The sequence below is a fragment of the Gracilinanus agilis genome, chromosome 2 (assembly GCF_016433145.1).
Source record: "Gracilinanus agilis isolate LMUSP501 chromosome 2, AgileGrace, whole genome shotgun sequence".
NCBI classification, from domain to species: Eukaryota; Metazoa; Chordata; class Mammalia; order Didelphimorphia; family Didelphidae; genus Gracilinanus; species Gracilinanus agilis.
In genome coordinates this window covers 507,654,889-507,680,695 of record NC_058131.1, presented here as the reverse complement: position 1 = coordinate 507,680,695, position 25,807 = coordinate 507,654,889, and the positions used below count along the sequence as shown (strand labels likewise).

Below are 25,807 nucleotides of genomic sequence, written 5' to 3'. Positions count from 1 at the left end.
AAAGCCACATGGCAGAGTTCCATTCAATTAGAGTTTTAGAAAGTCTTGGATGAGGCACTTTAGCATTAACTACACCCATACCTTGGTGTTGTAAGGCATTTATTTCTTGGTGTGTTTCAAAGAGGATTTTTTTCTCCAAAACAATTACAGAAATAACAATTACAAAACTTACTGTATCCACTAGTGACTGCTAAAACCAAAATCCCATCTTATCACAGAGGGCTGGCAAATTAAGAAAACAGGGTTGATGCCCAAAATAAATGAAAGTGAATAGATGCCATCGTCACACCATCATTATCACATGTGTGAAAGCATGCAATAAACTCAAGTTCCTGACAAAAAATTTTGGTTTTTACAGTTCACCATGATTTTATATATATTATATATATTTCTTAGATATATATATATGTATTATATATATATATGCATATATATATACATGAATTAAGTACAACTTGGACTTTTGGTAATGGATACCTGTGAACAGGATTAAAACAAATTACATCATCACAAAACATTGTGTTCATTGTTGCTTTTTAACACAATAGAGTTGAAATTATATCTTTGTCAAATCACTGCTGAAGGATCTTTGTAGTTAAGAAGAGTATGATTTAGGAGGGAGAGAGGGATGTGACTTCATAAAGAGCCTTGAATGAAGTGGAGCAATGGGGAAAAGGGGATGATTAAAATTAGGAGTGAAGATGGTCCCCCAAAGGTCCAATGGAATAGTGCTAGGCTTTATGGAATGAAGGAAAGAAAGAATAGGAAAGAGTAAGGATGCTATGGAGGAATTAGAATAAGCAAAATTGGAAAGGAGAAAAGAGGTGCATTTATTTATTTATTTATTTATTTATTTGCACACCTTTACATAGTCTTTTCATATGGATATGTGTGAATCTGGTAGGTTTGAGGAATTTGACTATCAAAATTGGGAAATACATACAAATAGCCATGTCTTTCAACAATAATAAAAGGATTCTCAATAATGTTTGGGTTAGAAGGCAAATGGAAACAATGGTAGAAATGGAGAAGCAAAGAAACAGAGTGTTCTACCTTTCCCTAAGACAGATACAGTTCCTCTTTGACCCTGGACCACAAGAGGCGTACTATAAAGAACCTGTTAAGTCATTGAGCCTTTCCTTCCTGCTCCTAGAAGCCAAGACACTCAGGAAAATGCAAAGAATATTGTGATACTGGCCTTTAATATCACTGACCAAAGAGGTTTAATAGTTATTTAGGTTATCTCAAGATTCCCTTGGTCTTGTGAGCACTACTTAGCTATCTCTCCTAAATTCTATAGGACTTTTGGGGTAAAATCCCAGATAACCAACGTGGATGGTTCCCTGTTCTGAAACAACTATGGGAGTAAGGTCCCCGTGGAACGTTCTGGCAAGAGGACCAATAGTCATTCCATCATCTCTTAGGCAATCTTGGATTTGTAGGGAGAGAGGATTTATTCATAAATAATCAAAATGGCACAGCTGGAAGAGCCTTTCAGAGAATATTCCAACTCTGTCACTTTACATTATATAGAAACCAATGCTCAGAGGTTAGCTTAAAAAACCTTTTAGAACTCCATCTTTAATCCTGTATTCCTATAAAAGACAAGTGAACTTGTCTAAGATCTCTACTCTATGATATGACAACCCTGGGTCTTGAAATCAAGCCTCACGAATGCCAGCACAATGCTCTTTCCCTTATGGCAACAAGTCTGTGTGAGAGAGGAAATCACTTCTTTCTGGTGAATACATCCATGTGGCTTTAGGAGTAGAGGGCAGAATGAATATAAATTGGCAAATTTAAACAAAGGGGAAAAATCTGTAAAACCTACAATGAGGAATTGTCCTCTGTTGAATACAAGCTTTAGTTCTAAGGCTTTAGTAAACATTTTCACAGACTTCACAGTGAAAGGGATCATGAAGTCATACTATTAATGATTTACAAGAAAAGACTATATTTCAAATAAAAGCAATTTTAAGACAGAACTTCAGAGATAGCCAACTGGTCTCCTGTAGTAGGTGTGTTAGACCCACACATTGATTGTTTCCTATTAGGTATCCTATTGTTTCTATTCAGTTTTTTTTTTAAATGAAGAATTTTGTGGGGTTTGAGAGCACTTAAGCGAAAACAGAATTTACCAGCTAGTTGGAAAATCAAGCCTACTTCATATATCAACTGTTTAATCATTCTGTGAAGCTCAAGTCAAAATGAGAGGTTTGGTGAATTTAAGGGAGTAAAAAAGAGAATGGAGGATTTGTTTGGCTATTGAATGGTAATAAACAAATGGGTTTGGTCCATTTGAAGCAGGTTCCCACTCTGTGGATTTAAAAGAGGATTATTTCAGCAGATAGCTTGATATTTTCCAAAGGACCATATGACATAGCCTTCATCTAGGACTTTCTCCTACCTGTAGTCAAGGTGGGAAACATCAATGAACACAAATCGAAGTACTATATAGATAGAAACACAAACATTTGGGGATAGGAATTTCACCTGAAACTCTCTAGGAAACCAACACTCAGTGGATCATTATAAGAATTTATAAATAAATTTATAGATAACTTATTTATTTACAAATAAAGAATTTATAAGTAAATTTATAAATAAAGCTTCACTTCAAAACCTTGGTAGCTGGGCAAAGAGATCTGAAATTACCCCTTCCTCCTCCCAAACAATTCTTCCTAGATCAAGTCTGTCTTACAATATGCCTCATTCTGTGTCCTTACATTGCCAGTATCCACCACTTTTGTAAAGTTTTCTTTTCAAATCAGTTCTTAAAGGCAATTAGGTGACTTAGTAGAAATAGAGCCAGGCCTGGAGACAGGATTTAGGGATTGTTTTGGTGGATAGTGAAATCATTTGCTCTTGGGAACAGTATCAGCAAATAGAATCTACAATGATAGGGACAGTGGGAGCCAAGAAGGAAAACCCAACTACAATATCTATACAAGCTGCATATCAGGTCAAAAAAGTGCATTAAAGCCAGACTGAGATATTTTGCTGTTCTTGTCAAATTCTCATAAATTCATTCCTCCTCCTGGGGGAGAAAAAAACAACTGAAAGGGTTTATGTTACCATCTTCATTATTATCAAAATCCTAGGAGGGTCAGACTGAGGCAAAAACCATGAGATAGAACTAGAAGGGATATAGCCATTTCTATCTTATTGATGGAAGTTCCTTAATGCCATCTTCATAGCAACACTGACATACCTAATATGATCCATTTCCTCTCCATTTGACAAAGATGTTGCTAAGTCTGCCAGAAAAGCTATCCTAGAATCTTATAAATCTCCTGGAAAATTAACTGATTTCTTTCCCCTTTCTCTCAGTTTCATGTCTCAAGCCATTATGTAAATACTAGATTCCCCAACATAAAGCAATCCATTTTGCCCCACTTACAAACAGCAGCAATTACCAGGTAGCCACCCAACCATTTCCTATAAAATTCCATGTCACTGGAAAGCAGTGATATGACATACCTGTGCCCTGAAAAATCTGCGAAATACATTTGGAACAATAAAAAAACCATAGGTTTAAAATTGGGGTGACACTAACAAGTGTCCAGGTGTCACACTAAAAAAAAAAATCCACCTGTTTTCTATTAAGAGTATAGGATTGGGATTTTATTTTTAAAAGGTAAAGCTATTAAAAACAAAAAAAAACTTTAAAAAAGATTTTAGAGAATTACATAATAGAATTTTAGCAACTGTTTGTAAACAAGTATAAAATACAATTACATTTCAGTAGTTTATTTTGGAGAAACAAGGCAGTGCAAAATCGGCTAACCAAACTTTCCAAGGCAAGCCAGATTAATCCACTCTGATTCAAAGGTAGAGCTAAGAAACAGCATATAGACATTTTAACTGGATCTAACACTCAGAAGTCATGTAAACATGGTTAGCTGGAGAGCTCTCAAGTTCCTAGAAAGCCTGACAATTTCAATTAGGTCCATCTTCTCACCCTTTCCCCCTCCCTCAAACCCATCCAACACCCCCTTCCCCAAACACTTCCCAATTGAAATGATCATTTCCATGTAGGTTTTTCCCAAGAGGGGGCAAAAAAGAAATAACAACTACAACATTAACTAGCATTTATCTAGCGCTTAGAGGTTTGCAAAGCGCTTTACATATTGTCTCATTTGCTCCTCCCTCCCTTAACTCAGTACCATATAGAGCTTATAATGGTAGAATCTCCTCCAGGATGTCCTCTTTGTACATGAATCAGAAGAAGGTCCAAATATTTTTTTTCTCCTAAAAAGCATTTATATCTTATTATTTGACTCAAAAAATAGATTTGACAAAGAAAATCATCAAAAAGTCATATGAAGAGAACATTTACGTATCACCATAGGTCATTACAAATCTTTGAGAAGGTTTGGAAAAATGTGATTCCTTCCCCTTCCCACATAAGCTTTTGGGCAAGGAAGGATAGCCCAACAAGGCTATTTAGACTAGTGTACCCCACCTGCCAACCCACACCATATCTTTAATGGTCCACAAAACTTTTCCTTTTCAAGGCCTTTACTTTTTATAACCTAGAAACTTAGAAAACAGATTCTTCTTCTTCCTTGTGCCCCTCACCTTCCACCACCCCAATTCCAATTTTCTGCTCTATCTCCTTGGCCTTGCCAATGTTTGGAGGTTGCAGAAGTTTGAGGGGGGTCAGGAGAAGATTAGAGAAAAGAATTTCGGTATTTTGTTCATCTATTGGACTGGGAAATGGGGATTTACAGTGTGGTGTTAGTTTTGATGCTTGTCAAAGTGAGAGTGTTCTTTTGGGCTATTCCTAGGCCTTATATTGAAGAGAGCAGGGAACAACAACAACAACAACAACAACAAAATCGACTCCTTCTTGCAAGTCAAACCTGTGACTGTCAACTTAGTGTTTATGATTTGCAAAAACAGCTGAAAATTACACAATGCCAGGTGCTGGGTTGAAATGCTGCAGATTACAATGTACAATTTATGAACTCTACCAAAAATCTTTTGATGGGTCAGTATTGACCAGAATCTGCTCTGGCTTACAATGCACAACTTCAAGATTGGTGATACCAACAAACAGTATATAGCTTTGTTTTCAAGGTCTGTGGGGGGAAAAAATATAAAAGAGAATAGCTATGTCTCTCAATTATGTTAAGTCTAAGGGATCCCCCATTTCCTTTCACTTATTCAAGCTCTAAGAATGCTTCAAAGAATCATAACATTTTAGGGCTAGATAGAATCTTAAAGAGAGCAAAGTCCAAAGAAAAGGAAATTAAACCCTAGAGAAAGAAAGCCACAAAAGGTCACACAGAAAGTACAAGAATAACTGGAACTAGAACCCAGGTCTTCTCATATCTGCAGTAAGCTAAAAAATTGCAGAGTGATGGGCCTGGCTAGGTGTGAAAAGGATGTCTCTGAAGGAAGCCAGAGAGACTTTCAATTGGCATTAGAGTCATCCATTTCAGAGGCTATTCCAAATAAAAGTTGGGAAGATTCCTTATGTCCTTCTGTTTCTTTCCTAAAGGAGGCTACTCAGAGAGGTACCTCCTCCAGAAATCCACACAATGTAGAACCTCTGATGGTCACTTTGGGTCATCTCTCTATGAGTTAGGGCAGGGTAAGGAGGGCAAATGCAACCTATTCATCTCCTCTAGTAGAGGTGGCTTTGGAGCATACTACACAGCTCATTTTCCTACTGGAATTGTGCAGAAGAGTAAAATGGAGACTGAAGGTGGAAGAGGGGACCGGTAACTAAAAGTGCAGATGGGTAGTCAAAAAAGAAGAAAAAACCATTCACAACTCAAACCTCGATTCACACACAATTTCATTGGCCTCTCAGATTCCAAGATATCTGGATTTAAGACAAAGGATACTAAGATTTAGAACTTAGAGGGACCATAGAGATTGAGACCAAACCCATCAATTTATAGATGAGGAAACTAAGGCCTAAACAGTTGAAATAACTTGTTAAAAATAACACAGTCTGGCCCATGATGGTCAATTATAGTTTATAAAGGGGAAATAACCGCACGTATACCACACACACAGATACACGCACAGACACACACATACACACATATGAAACCACAAAATAAATCACCAAAAGCAAAAAACCAACAATCCCACACATTAAGGTCTAGTGTTGAAAAAACAAGTGTGTGTAAACTTGTTAAAAAATTTGCAAATGGAACTGGGTGAAACATCCAATTTTCTTCTGCTCTGATCACTGTGGGATTTTTTTCCTCCTTTTAATCACTGCATCAGGAAATCAGGTTAAAAAAATAATCAATGGAAATTTGTAGTAGTATGTGGAACTCTTCTAAGCTGCTCGCCTCATTATCGTGATTCTAGATGGGCCCATTGCTCGTGCCCTGGTCCATGGTGCCACCAGTTAGTTATTGGGAGGATGCTTTGGTGGCCAGAGTTGCCACACAGTGCTGTTGGAAGCTGGGGGACACAGCAGTGTTGCACCCTAGTCTCTGGTGCTGTAGTTTCACTGAGCTGTTGGTTTCATTCTCTACGATCCAGGAGTCTTTGCCCATCATGCTGCTGCAGCACCCAGTACTGGTGCCACGTGTCCGCTCACTCGCTAGGCCACCAGATGGGTCAGTCAGGAACTTGTTGTGGTTGAGTGGGGTTACCTCCAGGTTCTGGCCTTGCAGGACAGTGGCTATGTGGTTCAAGAGGTCAGTGAAGAACTCAGTCACACCCTCATAGCCTGAGTGAAGAAAAAAAGAAAAAAGACAGATGGTTTCTTTTTCTCTCAAAGACATTTGGAGATGGAGGTAAAATTAAAATATCAACTCTTAGAACTAGAAGGGACCCATCTTTGATATGCTCTAGTCCAAGTCACTCATTTTACAGAGGAGAAAACTAAGACCCAGAGAAATTGAGTGCTGCCCAAAGTCACACAGCTGGTAGGGGACTGAGGTGGAACTAGAAAACATACTGTTCCTACTTGACCAATGCTATTTTTCCACTCACAAACAATGAAAATGCTGGGGATAAGGGCTTTCATAGTTGAGAACTGGATTCCTGACCTGGTCATGAAAGGTGACAATAAAGATACTATGGAATATTATCCTCATAATGATAAGCAAAGCAGCCCAGGTGTGTGCGCATGGATGTGTACACACACACACACACACACACACACACACACACACACACACACACACCTTTTGCATTTTGATTAGTGCTTTCTTTTCAACAACCCTATGAGAAAGATAAGAGTGCAGATTATACCCAGTTTACAAATAAGAAAGTTGAGCTTAGAGGGAAATTTCCTCTGAAATAGCTCAAATCCCACTTCTGTAGGAATCCCTTCCTTTCTAGACAGGTATGCATCCCCATAACCCCAGGGACACTGCTTTTCAAATTATATTACTATATCCTGGATATATCTTTTATATGTCCAGATGGTTTTTATTGTGTTTCTTCTATTAGAATGTGAGCTCCTTGAGGGCGGGGGCTGTTTTTTATCTTTTTCAAAAAATATCCCCAATGTTCAACATAGTGTCTGATATATAATAAACTCTTAATAAATGCCTAGTGACTGACATGTACTAGAAGTTAGGGAACAGAGACCTCTTTTTTGTTTCCTAGGATTTTGCACAGTGCCAGGCACAGAGCAGAAGGGAGAATGTGAGGGGGAAACTACCTTGTCAAATATATGAGGCAGCAGGCACCAGAAACTCTGATTTAAAAAGTTAAAAAAAAAAAAAACAACCCTACCTCAGCCCCTGAATTTGAAGTAATCTGACATTGCTTAGGGACAATAATTAATTATTTGGGAAACATTCTCAGGTCCCTTGGAACTAAGCTGGTTGTCAACCATATGATAATGCTATCATGGCTAAGCAGTCCTGGGACATGGGAAAAGCCCAGGTCTGAGAAGTGAGGCAACCTGGGAATTTAAAACAACCTTCCTGACCCCAAGATTACTCATATATAAAAGAGAGACAATGTCACCTTCCTGTCTACTAAGGTGGCTTTAACAATCAAATGAAATCAAGGGTCTTAATGTATCTTAAAGGGTTACATGACTATGAGCCATATCTAGTAGTCATAGAGACCTGACCATTTGTTTCAAGGGTTCAAGATGGCTCAGTCTGACTCTGTCAGGCTCCACACCCAAGAATAAGATCCTTTGGCCGCTAGATGAAGGTTAAAGTCAGACTAGACTGCATTAACTCCAATTCTGCTCATGGGATAGAGATTGGAGGAAGAGTATAGGTTCTAGCATGCATGTAGGTAGAAAATGGGGCCGGGGTAGAGTGTAAGGAGCTTAAGATTAGCTTTCTTATCTACACAGTGTTCTGTAAACAATTTGAGAAATAAGATGCTCCCCCAGCAAAAGCTGGATGTGCAAAGATGAGGCCCTCATTGAGCCAGCACCAGCACAGGGTAACCTTCCTTGAAACAAAGCAGTTTTGATAGGATTAGAAAGTTAAATGTTTGTTGGCAACAGGCCAAGAATGAAGTAGAAGGGCCCAGATATAGGCCAGAAATCAATCTAATAGTCTCAAACCTCACAGTTTCCACAGGGAGTTACACAATGATGCACCCAGAAAATATGACAAATTCTGTTGCTCATGCCTCCCAGTCTTGACACCCACTCTATTCCCATGAACTGGATCTATTTAAAAAGTTAATTGGCAATATCAAGAAGGGACCAAGTGAGGAAATGAATGAACTGAGACAATCAGAGCATGGGCAGTATTGTATAGGAAAACAACAACAGTTTCACAAATCTTTGTAGCTGACACTAAGATACACCCCTTGAATATCCAAAGGCTTCGTGGTACCAATAATCTTGTTTCCTTAGAATCAAAAGCCTAGGTGGTCCTCCTAGAATCAAGTGACCTCTGACTGACATAACATATATAAGATGCTTTAGAATGTTTAAAAGGTTACATAATTGGAAGCCATTGTCATATTAGCAGTCAGAGAGACCTGGCTATTCCATCTTAGCATTGGTGAAAGGATCCTGTTTCTCAGGTTTCCTGTAGTGGCTGGAAATGAATTACATTTCAGGATGGGAAGAGATGAAAATCTAAAATAAGACACTAAACTTCCATGTTAGATCTTATCCCTAGACTAAGTGATGATCACAGGATCACAGATATAAATAAGGAAGGGATATGAGATTACTGAGTACTTCTTTGTTGTCCTTCAGTTGTGGGAATACCAGGATAGTCCATGGAGTTTTCTTGGCAAAGATACTAGTATGCTAATGGTTTGCAATTTCCTTCTCCAACAGATTAAAGCAAACAGAAATTAAGTGGCTTGCTCAGATTCATATAACAAGTAAACATCTGAGGGTGAGGGTCTTCCTGACTCCAGACCCACTGCTCTATTAACTAGCTGCCGCCTCTGTTTTACAAGTAAGTAATGGAGGTTCAGAGAACTAAGTGTCTAAGGTCTGAATAGAACTCAAAGTGTTCTTGACTACAAGTCCAGTACTCTATCCATGAAAGTGAAAACACAAGAGACCCAAACCTAAAGTAAAAGATAAAATTTTTCAGTGAGAGGGCCAGGAGAAACGGTGATATAAAGGGTCTGGAAAAGTTGCAATAGAGAATGTGAAAGAAGGGGAAAAAAGATTTTCCCAAATCAGCAAGAGCTCATTTGAGGTTAGATAACATCATGAGAAACAAATGAGATAATAAGTGTAAAGTGCTTTGCAAACCTGGTAAGGGGCCTACAAATGCTAGCTATCATGAATGAGATGTGACACCGATATGACCAGTAGAGCAACATGGTAGATCCTGGATAGAGCTAACCTTGGTGCAGAACACTCAGGTTTATAGACAGTTCCTACCATTGCAATCATTGCCACTATTCTCAAGAACAACAAACAACACATACTCCCAGCTGCTTCCCAGGGAAGTAGTGACAAATGGTTTCAAGTGGTTACTAACTCTCTCCCAAGGACCCTTTGTGTTTGCTCAAAACATAAGCAAAAGAGCTTTCATTTATATGGTATTTTATAAAGTTTTTTCCTTGACACCATTTGGTAAGGCAAAAAGGTATCATTACTCTTATTTCGTTTTATTTTTATTTATTAATTTAATTTTTTTATTTGAAGATTTATGTTTAATTTAGAATATTTTTCCATGGTTCCATGATTCATGTTCTTTCCCTCCCCTCCTCCTTTCACCCCTGTCCTGTAGTCAATGAGCAATTCCACTGGGTTTTACATATGTCACTGATCAAGACCTATTTCCATATTATTAATATTTGCATTGAGGTGATTGCTTAGAGTCTATTAGTCCCCTATCATACCCCATTCACCCATATGATCAAGTAGTTGTTTTTATTCTGTGTTTCTATTCCCACAGTTCTTTCTCTGGATGTGAATAACATTCTTTCTCATAAGTCCCTTAGCATTGTCCTGAATCATTGCATTGCTGCTAGTAGAGAAATCCATTACATTTGATTGTGCCATAATGTATCTGTCTCTGCGTACAGTGTTCTTCTGGCTCTGCTCCTTTCACTCTGCATCAATTCCTAGAGGTTGTTCCAGTTCACGTGGAATTCCTCCAGTTCATTATTCCTTTGAGCACAATAGTAATCCAACACCAACAGATACCACAATGAGGGCATCCCCTCATTTTTCAATTTTTTGTCACCATAAAGAGCATGGCTATAAATATTTCTGTACAAGTCTTTTTCCTTATGATCTCTTTGGGGTATAAATCTGGCAATTACAATTATTTTAAAGAGAATTAAAAACTCAGACTATGAGATAAGGAATGGGTAGTATGTTTCTAGACCTCTGCAAAAAGCTCTCATCCCTGGATGTGTCCCAATCATTCCTTTCTCTATAGAACTGTGTAATACATCATTCCTGCCTAGGATAAATTTCTTCTTCTCTGGCCCCAATTTTTTTTTTTAAATCCCCACCTTCTGAGTTAGAATTGGTACCTATGAGTATTCCAAGGCACAGAGTGGTATGGGTTAAGTAATCTGCCCACGGTCACATGACTAGGATATATCCGAGGCCAGATCTGAACCCAGGTCTTCCTGGTTCTAAGCTTGGCTCTCTATTCACTGAGCTACGTAGCTGTTCCTCTGCCTAAATTCTAACCATTATCCAAGGATCAAGTGGTATCAGGGCTAGGACTTGAGTCCAGATCAGTCTCCAAGTTCCAAAGATCTAATCCAATTCAGCAAGTATTTGTTAAGGAGTAAGTAACTATCGGTGACCTGCTCAAAATACAAAGCCAAAACACACAACAGTTCTTGCACTGTGGGTAGCTTCTATTCCTAAGGAGCATGCAATGCCTCTTAACATAAAGAAAATGTAAAGTCCTTGGTACAGCTCTTCAAACTGCCACCAGAGAATGTGTTACAACATCTGCTTCTCCTCCTGTCCTCTGCACTCAGGAGGCTTTTTGAGGTCCTTGTTACCTGGATACTTCTTCATTCCTCAAGTCCCCAAGGGAGGGGCACAGACAGCAGCCTGGTGATGAGCTCCTGGCTCCCAAACTGACTTTATTTTAGTTTACAGCACAGCTTCTTCTCCTTCCTCTCCTACCTCCTTCAGTTACTCACTTAATAGAGAATGTAAAAAAAGAAGCATGTGAGTGCAAGAGGGCCTTGGAGGGCCTGCTATCCAAACCATTCATCTACAAAGGCCCAGCAGAGATGATACTGTTAAAATGCAGGGCTTTGGCTGGATGATTGCTAAAGTCCCTTTCTACTTTTGAGATTCTATAAAATGACTTCTCAGAGACCATAAAACCAATGAGCAGCAGAGACAGGCCTAGACCAAATACTTTAGGCTGATGCTCATTTCTCTATATGACAATGCTTCTCAAATACTTGGGGGGGTGTGGGGGGGGGGGAAGCAGGGGAGGGCGTGAAGAATCCAGACTTCTGCAAAATAGGCTTGTCCCTGGACATGTATCAATCATTCTTGTCTTTGGAGACTTGCATGATATTTCTTTCTGGCCAGGAATAAATACTCTCCTTTCTGCCTAAATTCTAACCCCCCTTCCAAGGTCCAGTATCATTCCAACCTCCTTCTCATTGCTTTTCCTGAATCCAGAGAAGACTACAGTGATCTCTCCTTCCTCTGAAACCATGTTGTTTGTATGAAATTTATCTTATACTATCTTGCAATATACTTGGAATGGATATATAATGTCAACATTACTTTTCTTGTCTTTCCAATTATTTTGCCAAAGTTTGTCCTTCAGTTTTAGGAACTAAAAATTATCACCTTCAACTCACAACATCGTGTCAAGAGCAAGACTTTCAATAGCAATATGTAAATGTAAGCAATCATGATGATTATATGAGGAAAATATGGTATTATTACCATTTTTATTAAAGATCTTTGAACTGAATTTATTCCCCCATAAACTATAAGGTTGGTCAAGATCAGAGGATCATAGATTTAAAGGCTATAAAGATTATCTCATAGGCCAATCCCTTCATTTTACAGATGACAAAAACAGGCATCAAGGTTAAATGACTGGCCCTGGATAACAAAGCTAGTAGCAGTCAAAGGCAGGAATTGATTCCAGGTGTTCCTTCCTGACTCCAGGTCCAGCACTATCTGTAACGTCCCTTCCAAGAGTAAAATTCCATTCTAAGATTTTACGATCTAGGGTTTCTCCCAGCTTTAGCATTCTGTAGTCTAATTTGCCAGTGTTAACATTCTATATTCTAAAGTCTCATCTAGCTCAAAGATTTGGCGAGTGACAAAAGGCCTGCATTATGTTGCCTCTTTGACTCAGGCCTCAGCATATCCAACCTTCTTATTTCCATCCTCTGGGTCTATTTCCTTCTCTGCAAAATAGGAAGGCTGACCTCTATATGATCTCTGGTACCAGATGCCTTTCTTAAGTCATACCCACCCATATTCTAAACTCCTTGAAAGAAGCAAAGGAAGATGATGCTGAGGGGAAAAAAGTTCTCTGATGCTTTAATTGTTAAGAAAAAATTATTGATATCTTTTGTTTTTCACACCTTTATTTCCAAAAATATCTTTCTCTCCTCCCCAGCAAGTCATCTCTTTTCAAAAGAATAGAAAAGGAAAAAAAAAAAACCCTGTTTTAGTCTTAACAGCAAAGAGAAAAGAAGGTGAAAGCTTCTCAACAAAAAACCTGGCATGTTAGATAAATGTTTTCAATCCCATAACTGAAAAAGTCATCCAGAAAACTTCATTCCCCTCCCTGCTATGTAAAAGCCGCTGGGAATAAGTCTCTGAGTTCTACCCCCAAGGAATCTCTAAGTTAAGTATGTGAATCAAAAACAATGGTTAAGCAATTTACAAAGAATGCTACATAAACAAAACATCCTAAGCAGGGGCAACATGGCTTGCAGTTGTCTGAAAAGGATATAGACAACTCCAGAAGGATTAAAGAACCTTGCACAAGGGTCACAGGAGTGTGAGGCTCAGTGGAGAGAGAAAGTGAATGCTGGTGAAAGACCAAGGCCCTCTCAACCAGATTACACTGTCCCTAGCACCTGACCAAGAAAGGACTAGTAATTATAGTGGGTTTTTAAATAAATGCAACCACCATGAAGATCAAAATGTATTATTAAACAGTAGAAGCAACAATTCCATACATTCTGTGGGCAGTTTTCAGTTCAGAGACTGCCAAAGACAGTTTGTCGTTTTCACAGTCCTTTGGCATTTGTTATCTGATTTGTCCCTGACAGCAGCCCTGTGAGATGGTTGTATGAGTATCAGGCCCCATTTGACAGATGAGGAAATGGAAGCTCAGACCCATCCACAGCACCATTCATACATCTACCCCAGAGTTCAGGCCCTTGGTACCTCCTTCCTACATTTCTACCTCAGCCTCCTGCGTGGCCTCCCTACATCAAGTCAATCTCATACCACTTCAGTCCACTCCATATAGAGCAACAAAACAATCTTCCTCAAGCTCAGATGTGATGTGTGATTTCCCCTACTCAGCCAACCTTGAAAATGTCTCCAGGATAAAATATAAGCTATTCAGCTTTTCAGGGCCTGCATAATCAGTTCTATTCTAGTTTTTCAGGTTCACTGGGCCCTGATCTCCCCTCCTGCACTCTGTCTTTAACTGGATGGACCTCAGGTTCTCCTTTCCTCCTTTATGATGTAGCTCAGCACCATCTTTGGCCTCATGTATGTGGGCTCACATTACATCAGTGCTATCTATTAATTTAACATTTAACCTCACACACAATAAATACTTGCTGAGGGGGCACCTAAGTGACTCAGTGGCTAGAGAGCCAGGGCCAGAGATGGTAAATCCTGGGTTCAAAATCTGGCTTCAGACATTTCCTAGTCATATAACCCTGGACAAATCACTTAACCCCTACAGCCTAGCCCTTACACATTCTTCTGTCTTAGAACTGTTAAAGGGATTTTCTGAATCTCTCCTTCTGTCTCCTTAAGAGGCTAGAGAACAGGGTTTCTAAGTAAATCAGAATTGACAGATTCAGTGAGTCAGTAAGCCAGAGCTGAAGATTCCGTTACCAAGGAGACCAGGACCTAAGGAGAAGGAAGTAGTTGGCCCTCTGACAGGAAGTTAGGGGGGACAATTGGTCAGTGAAAAGATAAGGAAGCAGGTGTCAACTGGGGTCTTTTGCCTCTGGGACCTCTAGAGAGCAGGAGGTCTGTCTCTGAGGCAAGGATCTGCTGGCAGTTGGCTACTGACAGTTGGGCTGCTACAGAAAACCGACTGAAGGAGTGAGTGAGTGGTGGCTGTTTATTATTTTAGGGAGGTAGGTAGTTAGAGGATCATTTATAGATAGAGGAGGTTAAGATAGGCTTGGCATGCCAGACAGAAGAAACTGTCCTCAGAAGACAGTTAGAATAGGTTTAGGAAATTTTAGGTAGTTATTAGGAATTTTAGGTATATTTATAGGGTATAAGATTAATAAGCTCTCTTTCCTGTTTTCTATCTACTTGTACTTCTTTAATTAAAAAGTTTCTGTTAAACTGCTCTCCTCACTTTGTCAAACTTCTTAATTTAACCCTTACAGAACCAGTACTGATTCTAAGATGGAAGGTAAGGGTTTAAAAAATAAATACTAACTGATTGATTCTGCTACCCTGAACAGCTTCTTCTGGATAATGTTCGGTGTGGATCTCTCACATCTGGGACCCATTTCCTTGGGCCATTTCCTTGAGTTGTCAGGCCCAGGACTTTACTCTGTTTAGGGTTAAAGTGGGTACTAGGAACTGAGGACAAAGAAGCAAAATGTCTCATCCTTGAGAAAAGCACTTCTCCCATGACAAGAGGGTCTGTTCTGCCTTTTTTTTAAACACATTTATTATTCATTTTTATCCTGACTTGGATTTTCCAGGCTTGAAAGCTTATTTTTTACTTCATAAGGAAGCTTGTATCAACAAGGTAAGAGGAAAAGATTTTTTTTTAAATTATATCGCACATATATAATAGCGCAGCAGAAAAATTACTTGCTCTCTGGCAATTGTGTATATCTAGCATACAGTGAAATCAAATACAGTTGGAAAATAACAGAAAATCTGTTGACATTACTCCCTCCAGGGTTTATAGGCACTTTTAGCAAGGGTAGTTTATGGACAAAATTTATATACTGTTCCAGAATAATGGCCTAGGGTGAACAGCAGAGGAGCTATGACAAAATCAACTAAAGAAATGATTTATTAGCTATGTGACCATGGGCAATTCACTTAACTGCTGTCATCCTCAGTTTCCTCATCTATAAAATAGGAAAATAATAGCTCTCTTACTATGTTATATGGCTTTCAGGAAATTAAGTTCTCTGGGGCTCAGTTTACTCATCTCTAAAATAAAGAGGTTACACTAAATGTTATATTAATATTAAATAATAATGATAACATTTTTTGTAGCATTTACTTTGTGCTAGCACTAAATGCTTTACAATTATTAACTCATTTGGTCCTCAAAACAACCATGAAGGCAATGCCCATTTTCTGCTTTACAAAATTGTTTTAAGGATCAAATGAGATAATTATAAAGCATTTACTACATTGCCTGGAACATAGTAAGCACTATATAAATATTACCATTGCCATCATTATTATGAACATCTGGTCTAACCCTTTCATTTTAGAGGTGAGGAAATTAAGATTCAGAGAACTTAGGTAATTTGCCGAAAGCCATACAATTTGAAGCAGAGTTATTATTATTTCCATTTTACAGATGAGGAAACTGAGGAAGACACCATTTCAGTGAATTGCCTGGGGTCACAAAGCTAGCAAGAATCCAAGGGTGAACTTCAATTTGGGTTTTTCTGATTCCAAGCCTGACTCTCGGTCCACTGGTCACTTAGCTAGCATCTCTTCAATCAAGATCTAAATGTGATCATCTTAAAAGTTCACGTGATACACGAGTATCATTTTCTCACTTTGTCCCAGGTGTTAAATGTTTTTTCTCATGCTTTGTTGACTAAGACTATTAGAAAATCTGATGTGATGTAGTCCACACGCATATCTGGAACAATGAGTCTAACCACAGATATATTTAACATGTTTCAGTATGCTTCCCTATCATGCAAATACCTAAGAGCAATAGTAGACACTGTTGCATACATGAGTTCAAGACTGGTAACACTGAGAGCTTATTGAGGTCTGACACAATAAAACTCAATTTGGAGATCAGGGATCAAATTCCACTTCTGGATTGATTGAATGATTTAGCTCCTCTGGGCCATAATTTCCACATATACAAAATGAGTGTGTTGGACTAGATGTTCTCAAAGGAATTTTCTGGTTCTAAATGTATGACCTATGACTATAACAAAGAAACCATTGACCACTACTATTGTAAAAGTGAAATTTGGGAAATGCCATCTAAAAGTATATATATATTTACTATGGACACGTGGGGACCTTAAAACTACATTTCCCGTGGTCCAACGGGTTTCTGGTTTGGTTCTTTGGGCGTGGGGACGCCTACGTCACCACACAGAGGTCAGTTTAAATCTCCTGGGTTAGGAGGAAGTCGCTCTCTTGGCTAGCAGACTCAGGAAGAGACAGGAGGTAACAATAATGGCTGGGCGGCAGTTTTGAATTCTTACAAGCGCTTGGTCTAATGACTTTATTTATCAGCATGGCTTTAATTAAACTACTAATTTCTATATTTATATCAGCCTTTATCATTTTTTACCTTAATACTAGGTAGAATTCCATGGCACCTTTCTCTTCCATGTCCTTCTGAAGTGAGATACTCCTCCACCCTCACTATGGTATCCCTTGCTATGGGCCAGAATGAGAAGCCTAAAGGCATAAAAGATGCCAAAGTTCCTGACCCTTCATTTGAGCTTCCTTTTAGGATTTAGAGATGAAGAGATCATCTAGTCTAAGACCCTCATTTTACAAGGTAAGAAACTGTGGCTTAAAGTGATTTACCCAAAGCCACATTCATATTCAGGACCTATACATGTCCAAATCTCACTCTATCTCTCACTATAGATCATATATTTATAACGAGAAGAGAAATTCACCCTTCACATGTGCCTATCAAAGCATGATAGATGCAAACTTGATATGTCAACTATAATTGACAAACTCTCAACTACTACCCAGGAGAACAAGACAGAATTTGGGCCCAGGCAAAGAGCACATGGAATGATTATGGTAACAATGACAGGGGATGTTTGTACAACATGAGATGGTCTCAAAGTGCTATGGGAGTTATTATTTCATTTGAGCCTCATGACAATCTCATGAAGTAGTTATTATTATGGAAAATTATTATTATTCTGATAAGAAAGCTGAGTCTCAAGAGAAAATCAGTGATTTATCAAGATCACAAAGTTGAAGTGTTAGAGCCAGGATTCAAACCTAGGTCTCCTAGTAAATCCAAATCCAAAGCTATTCCCATTACACAATATACAATTCCTATTAGCTTACAAGTGGAGAGCTGTTATCAGTTTAGAAATAGATGGGTTCTAGACCTGGGATGTAGAGTATAGGGAGCAACCAGGGAAGGAAATTGCTTCTACAAATGCAAGAGATCACCTTCTCTGTAGGGAGCTGCCTGAGTCAGATGTTGGGTGTTATGAGGCAAGATTTGAAACCAGGTCTTCTATCTGCTAGGACATACATACATACATACATACATACATACATATATATACATTTATGTCTGAGAAATTCTAACAGTGACAATAATATATTATGCTTGATGCAGAAACTGGCATTACTGAGCCACTGAAAAGACAGCACATACTTCCTCATTAGTTGTTCAGTAGTAGTGATATAATCTACTCCTTTTTTTGTCCTTCTGACCAACAACATGATCTGCTGAGTTACAGATACAGCCTCCAGGAAGAGGAAGGAACAATGGCTTTGGAGTCAAGAGGATCTGGGTGTGAATTCAGGCATACTTTGTTTTAGCATGCCTTGCAAGTACTGTATTGTAAAAAAAAAGGTTTGTGACAACTCTATATCGAATGAGGCTTTTGGCATGTTTTTCCAACAGCATGTGCTCACATCATATCTCTGTGTCACATTTTGATAATTCTCCTGATATTTAATTTTTTTCATTATTATAATATCTGTTATAGTGATCCATTGTCAGTGATATATGGTATTACTATTATAATTATTTTAAGTGTCATGAACTATACCCATTTTTGACTGTGAACTTAACCAATAAATGTCATGTGTGGTCTGACTACTCCATCCTCCAGCCATTCCTCTATCTCCCTCCCTCTTTTATTAGGCTTCCCTAGTCCCTGAGACACAATGACATTGAAATTAATCCGATTAATAACTCTACAATGGCCTCTGAAAGAGGTCAAGCAAAAGGTACTCAATGTGGCAAAGTTCATTATTGTCTTATTTTAAGAAATTGCGAAAAACATTGATTGCTCATGGTTAGGATGAGCTAACATAATAAAAATGACCATTCTACCCAAACTAACTTACCTATTTAGCGCCATACCTATCAAACTACCAAAAAAGTTTTTCATTGAATTAGGAAAAACTATAACAAAGTTCATTTGGAATAACAAAAGATCAAGAATATCAAGGGAAATAATGGGAAAAAAATGTGAAGGAAGGTGGCCTAGCAGTACCAGATATTAAACAGTACTATAAAGCAGCAGTCATCAAAATGGTATGGTACTGGCTAAGAGACAGAAGGGAGGATCAGTGGAATAGACTTGGGGTAAGTGACGTCAGCAAGACAGTGTATGATAAACGCAAAGAGCCCAACTTTCTGGACAAAAATCCACTATTTGACAAAAACTGCTGGGAAATTTGGAAAACAATATGGGAGAGATTAGGTTTAGATCAACATCTCACACCCTACACCAAGATAAATTCAGAATGGGTGAATGACTTGAATATAAAGAGAGAAACTATAAATAAGTTAAGTGAACACAGAATAGTATACTTGTCAGATCTCTGGGAAAGGAAAGATTTTAAAACCAAGCAAGAGTTAGAGAAAATTACAAAATGTAAAATGAATGATTTTGATTATATAAAACTAAAAAGCTTTTGTACAAACTAAAACAATGCAGCCAATATCAGAAGGGAAACAACAAATTGGGAAAAAAATCTTTGTAACAAAAAACTCTGACAGGGGTCTAATTACTCAAATATACAAGGAGTTAAAGCAATTGTATATAAAAAAAATCAAGCCATTCCCCAATTGAAAAATGGGAAAGAGACATGAATAGGCAATTTTCAGATAAAGAAATCAAAACTATCAATAAGCACATGAGAAAGTGTTCTAAATCTCTAATAATTAGAGAAATGCAAATCAAAACAACTCTGAGGTATCACCTCACACCTAGCAGATTGGCTAAAATGAAAGAAGCAGAGAGTAATGAATGTTGGAGGGGATGTGGCCAAATTGGAACATTAATGCACTGCTGGTGGAGTTGTGAACTGATCCAACCATTCTGGATGGCAATTTGGAACTATGCTCAAAAGATTATAAAAGAATGCCTGCCCTTTGATCCAGCCATACCATTGTTGGGTTTGTACCTCAAAGAGATCATAGATAAACAGACTTGCACAAAAATATTTATAGCTGCGCTTTTTGTGGTGGCAAAAAACTGGAAAAGGAGGGTATGCCCTTCAATTGGGGAATGGCTGAACAAATTGTGGTATATGCTGGTGATGGAATACTATTGCGTTCAAAGGAATAATAAACTGGAGGAATTCCATGTGAACTGGAAAGACCTCCAGGAATTGATGCAAAAGGAGCAGAGCCAGAAGAACATTATACACAGAGACCAATGCACTGTGGTAAAATCGAATGTAATGGACTTCTGTACTGGCAGCAATGCAATGACCCAGGACAGTTCTGAGGGACTTACGGTAAAGAACGCTACCCACATTCAGAGGAAGAACTACAAGAGTGGAAACACAGAAGAAAAGCAACTACTTGAACACATGAGTTGAGGCGGACATGATTGGGGATGTAGACTCAAAATGATCACACCAAAGCAACTATCTAAAATATGTAAATAAGTCTTGATCAATGACACATGTTAAAACCAGTAGAAATGCATATCGGCCATGGGAGGTAGGGAGGTCGGGGGGAGAAGGGGAAAGTAAGAGCATAAATCATGTAATCATGTTAACTTTTCTAAAAAATAAATATTAATAAATAAAAAAAAAAAATTGCCACAGTCACCCAACTTTCAGCAGCCACTATCCTGATCAGTCAAGCCGCTATCCACAGTAAGGAAAGACTTTCCATCAGCAAAAAAATTATGATTCACCGAAGCCTCAGATGATAGCTAGCATTTTTTTTAGCAACAAAGTATTATAATTTAAAGTATGGAGGGCATCCAGAGGAGGAGCCAAGATGGTGGAGTAAATAGTGCAGCAACGCACCATTTCACCACGAAAAACCTCTCCAACCAAGAGTAAAATATCACCACAAAATAAATATAGGAATGAAAGAACCAATAGAGAAAGCGGAAAACAACTTTCAAAAAAGAAAAACCCAAAAAGTAGGCAGAGATCATCTGGGTAACAGAGGTGAGAGGAGAACAGAGCTAGTAGGAGGCATAGCAACAAGTGAAGAGCAAGCCAAGAGCAAACCACCCCCACTATCTACCCCCCACTACCTCAAACATCTGCTCTCACAAGTTCCAAACTTAAACTCAAGCTAAGTAAGACCCTGAGATCCTCCCTGGGCAAATAGTGGTCCAAGGCAACTAATACTTCTTGAAATTACAAACCTCTGGAAACATCCACAGTCCCAGCCCAAGGCAATCTGGGCTGAAGGGGGCCAATTTGCATGGGCCCAGGTGAAGCCAGGAATATCAGTCTGGGCTTGGGATGAGGACATAATCCACCATTTAGAGTGAGGATACAATTCTCAGGGGAAGCCTCCCCAGGATATTTTTTTTTAAACCCTTAACTTCTGTGTATTGGTCTCATAGGTGGAAGAGTGGTAAGGGTGGGCAATGGGGGTCAAGAGACTTGCCCAGGGTCACACAGCTGGGAAGTTCTAAGGCTGGATTTGAACCTAGGACCTCCTGTCTCTAGGCCTGACTCTCAATCCATTAAGCTACCCAGCTGCCCATCCCCAGGATATTTTTGCCCAAAACTAAGGGTGGAGTTCCAGGACAGGGCAATGGAGGGTGTGCCTGATTGAATCAAGAACAGGTAAGACCAAAAATGTGAGCCTAAGCCTGAGACTAGAATCCGATCAGCAGCTAACCTAATCACATTCAGAATAAGATAAAAAAAAACTTACACCTAAGCCTGAGGAAAGTCTTTATGCTATCAAGATCTCAAGGGTCAATTGAATCAGTAGGGGGAAGAGACTCTCAGAGCTCTCAACTCTCAGACCATCTGGTAAACTAGTAACAATCCAGAAAATAAGCCAAAAATAATATCAAGGAAGGACTAAAATTTAAGAGGGTACCTCAACTCCCCAGAAAACAGAGCCTTCCTATAATTAGATAGGAAAAATGAGCAAACAACCCAAAAAGCACCTAGCTCTAAAGACTTTTTATGGAGACAGAACAAGGCACAGAAATAGGAGACAGCAAAGCAAAGGAAACACACCCAAAGTCCAAAAGAAAAATATAGATTGGGCATAGATGCTGTAAGAGCTTTAAAAAAGACTTCAAAAACCAATTATTAGAGGTAGAGGAAAAGTGGGGAAGAGAAATTAAAGTGATGCAAGAAGAAATGGGCCAATAAATAGGGCAATCTAGACGATATGGGTGAATATTTACAAAAATATAAATTGCCTAGATCTACAGAATAAGAAATAGAATACTTAAATAATGCAATATCAGAAAAAGAAATTGAACAAGCCATCAAAGAACTCCCTAAGAAAAAATCTACAGGGCTAGATGGATTCACAAGTGAATTCTATCAAACATTTAAAGAACTGATCGATGACACATGTAAAACCCAGTGGAAATGTGCGTCAGCTATGGGGGTTAAGGTACTGGGGGAGGGGAAAGAAAGAACAAGAATCATGTAACCATGGGAAAATGTTCTTAAAAAATAAAAAACAAATATTTAAAGAACAACTAATCCCAATACTACACAAACTATTTGACAAAATAAGCAAAGAAGGAGTTCTACCAAATTCCTTTTATGACACAAATATGGTACTGATTCCAAAGCCAGGCAGATCAAAAACAGACAAAGAAAACTGCAGACCAATCTCCTTAATAAACATAGATGGAAAAATCTTAAACAGAAATACTAGCAAAAAGACTCCAGCAAGTGCTCACGAAGGTTATTCATTATGATCAGGTGGGATTTATGCAAGGATGGTTCAATATTAGGAAAATCATCCACATAATTGACCATATTAACAAGCAAACCAACAAAAATCACATGATTATCTCAATAGATGCAGAAAAAACCTTTGACAAAATACAATACTCATTCCTACTGAAAACACTGGAAAGTATAGGAATAGAAGGACCTTTCCTAAAAATAATAAACAGTATATATTTAAAACCATCAGCAAACATCATCAACAAAGCGGATAAATTAGAAACCTTCCCAATAACATCAGGAGTGAAACAAGTATGGCAATTATCATCTCTATTATTTAACTAGAAACTAGAAACACTAGCAGTAGCAATTAGCGAAGAAAAAGAAATTGAAGGAATTAAAATAGGCAGTGAGGAGACCAAAGCTATTACTCTTTGTAGATGATATGATGGTCTACTTGAAGAATTCTAGGGAATCAACTAAGAAGCTAGTGGAAATAATCAACAACTTTAGCAAAGTTGCAGGATACAAAATAAACCCTCATAAATCATTAGCATTTCTATATATTTCAAACACATCCCAGAAGCAAGAGTTATAAAGAGAAATTCCATTTAAAATCACTGTAGACCAGTGAAGGGCAAACTACAGCCCATGGGGCAGATGCAGGCCCCCTGAAATGTTCTATCTGGCCATGTGACATTATTCCTAAACTGACAAATACAATGAATAGGATACAATACGGTGAAACTTTGAAAGAATTGCCTTAGAAACAGACTGACATATGAGCATTTCCTTTCCTCTGGCCCCCCTCTTTAAAAAGTTTGCCCATCACTGCCCTAGACAATATAAAATACTTAGGAATCTATTTGTCAAGACAAACACAGGAAGTATATGAACACAACTACAAAACACTTTCAAAACAATTAAAAATAGATCTAAACAATTGGAAAAACATTAATTGCTCATGGGTAGGACAAGCTAACATAATAAAAATTACAATTGTACCCAAATTAATTTACTTATTTAGTGCCCTACCTATCAAACTACCAAGAAACATTTTTACTTAATTAGAAAAAACTATAACAAAATTCATTTGGAAGAACAAAAGATCAAGAATATCAAGTGAAATAATGAAAAAAAAATGAGGAGGGGGGCTAGCAGTACCAGATGTTAAACTGTACTTTAAAGCAGTGGTCATCAAAAAAATAAGATACTAGTTAAGAGACAGAAGGGAGAATCAGGGGAATAGACTTCAGGTAAAAGACCTGAGCCAGGCAATATATGATAAACTTAAATATCCCAGCTTTGGGGACAAAAATCCACTATTTGACAAAAATTGCTGGGAAAACTGGAAAACAGAATGGGAGAGATTAGGTTTAGATCAACATCTCACACATTACACCAAGATAAACTCAGAATGGGTGAATGACTTGAATATAAAGAAGGAAACTATAAGTAAATTAGGTGAACACAGAATAGTATACCTGTAAGATCTTTGGGAAAGGAAAGATTTCAAGATCAAATTAGAAAATTAGAAAAAATAGAGAAAATTACAAATATACAATAAATAATTTTGATTACATTAAATGAAAAAGGTTTTGTACACACAAATCCAACAATAAGAAGTGAAGAAACAAAATGGGAAAAAATCTTTATAACAAAAGTCTAACTACTCAAATTTATAAGAAGCTAAATCAATTGTACAAAAAAATCAAGCTGTTTCCCACAATTGATAACTGGGCAAGGGACATGAATAGGCAATTTTGAGATAAAGAAATCAAAACTATCAATAAGCACATGAAAAAGTGTTCTAAATCTCTTATAATTAGAGAAATGCAAACTCTGAGGTACCACTTCACACCTAGCATATTGGCTAACATGACAGCAAAGGAAAGTATTAAATATTGTAGAGGATGTTGCAAAATAAGGACATTAATGCATTGCTGGTGGAGTTGTGAATTGATCCAACCATTCTGGATGGCAATTTGGAACTATGCCCAAAGGGCTTTAAAAGACTCCCTGCTCTTTCATCCAGCCATACCACTGCTGGGTTTGTACCCCAAAGAGATAATAGGGAAAAACACTTGTACAAAAATATTTATAGCTGCACTCTTTGTACTGGGCAAAAAAATTGGAAAACAAGTAGTGTCCATTGAATGGGGAATGATTGAACAAATTGTGGTATCTGATGATGATGGAATATTATTCTGCTTAAAAGAATAATGAACTGGAGGAATTCCATATGAACTGGAAAGACCTCCAGGAATTGATGCAGAGTGAAAGGAACAGAACCAGGAGAACCTTATACACAGAGGCGGATACACTGTGGCACAATCGAATGTAATAGACTTCTCTACTAGCAGCAATGCAATGATCCAGGACAACTCTGAGGGACCTATGAGAAAGAACACTATCCTTATACAGAGAAAGAACTGTGGGAGCAGAAACACAGAAGAAAAACAACTACTAGATCACATGGGTTGATGAGGTTATAAACAGGGATGTAGACTATAAACAATCACCATAGTGCAAATATCAATAATATAGAAATAGGTCTTGATCAATGGCACATGTAAAACCCAGTGGAACTGCACATTGACTATGGGAAGGGGGTGGGAGGAGGGGAGGGAAAGAACATGAATTATGTAATATAAATATATATATCAATAAATGTATACACACACACACACACACACACACATATATATATATATATATATAAAATAAATAAAAATGGGCCAATTGAAAAAGAACCAAATACTGACAGGAAAACCAGGATTTAAATTATCAGAATTGACCATCTAGAAACGTAATGATTTCATGAGAAATCAAGAAACAATAAAGCAGAATCAAAGGAATGAAAAAACAGAGGAAAACATCAAATATCTCATTGAAAAAACAACTGCCCTAGAAAACAGATCTAGGAGAGACAATCTGAGAACTACTAGATTACCTGAAAACCATGATGAAGAAAAAACCTTGGATATCATATTACAAGAAATTACCAAAGAAAACAGCCCAGAGATCCTTGGACAAGAAAATAAAATTGAAATTGAAAGAATTCACAGACGGCTTCACAGAAAGAATTCCAGAAAGAAATCCTCAATTGACAACTTCCAGGAATGTAATAGCCAAATTCAAGTGCCACCAAGCCAA

General features: G+C 38.0%; 1 protein-coding gene across 1 annotated transcript in view; it reads right to left on the bottom strand.

Annotated features, from left to right (window-relative positions):
* Positions 1-5,789: 5,789 nt before the first annotated feature.
* Positions 5,790-25,807, bottom strand: part of ITPK1 (inositol-tetrakisphosphate 1-kinase) — a 369,408-nt gene continuing 349,390 nt past the window's right edge. Inside the window, exon 12 of the mRNA XM_044665036.1 lies at positions 5,790-6,700. Within this exon, the coding sequence (XP_044520971.1) occupies positions 6,378-6,700 (323 nt within the window). The 3' untranslated portion in view covers positions 5,790-6,377. The remainder of the gene's footprint in view (positions 6,701-25,807) is intronic.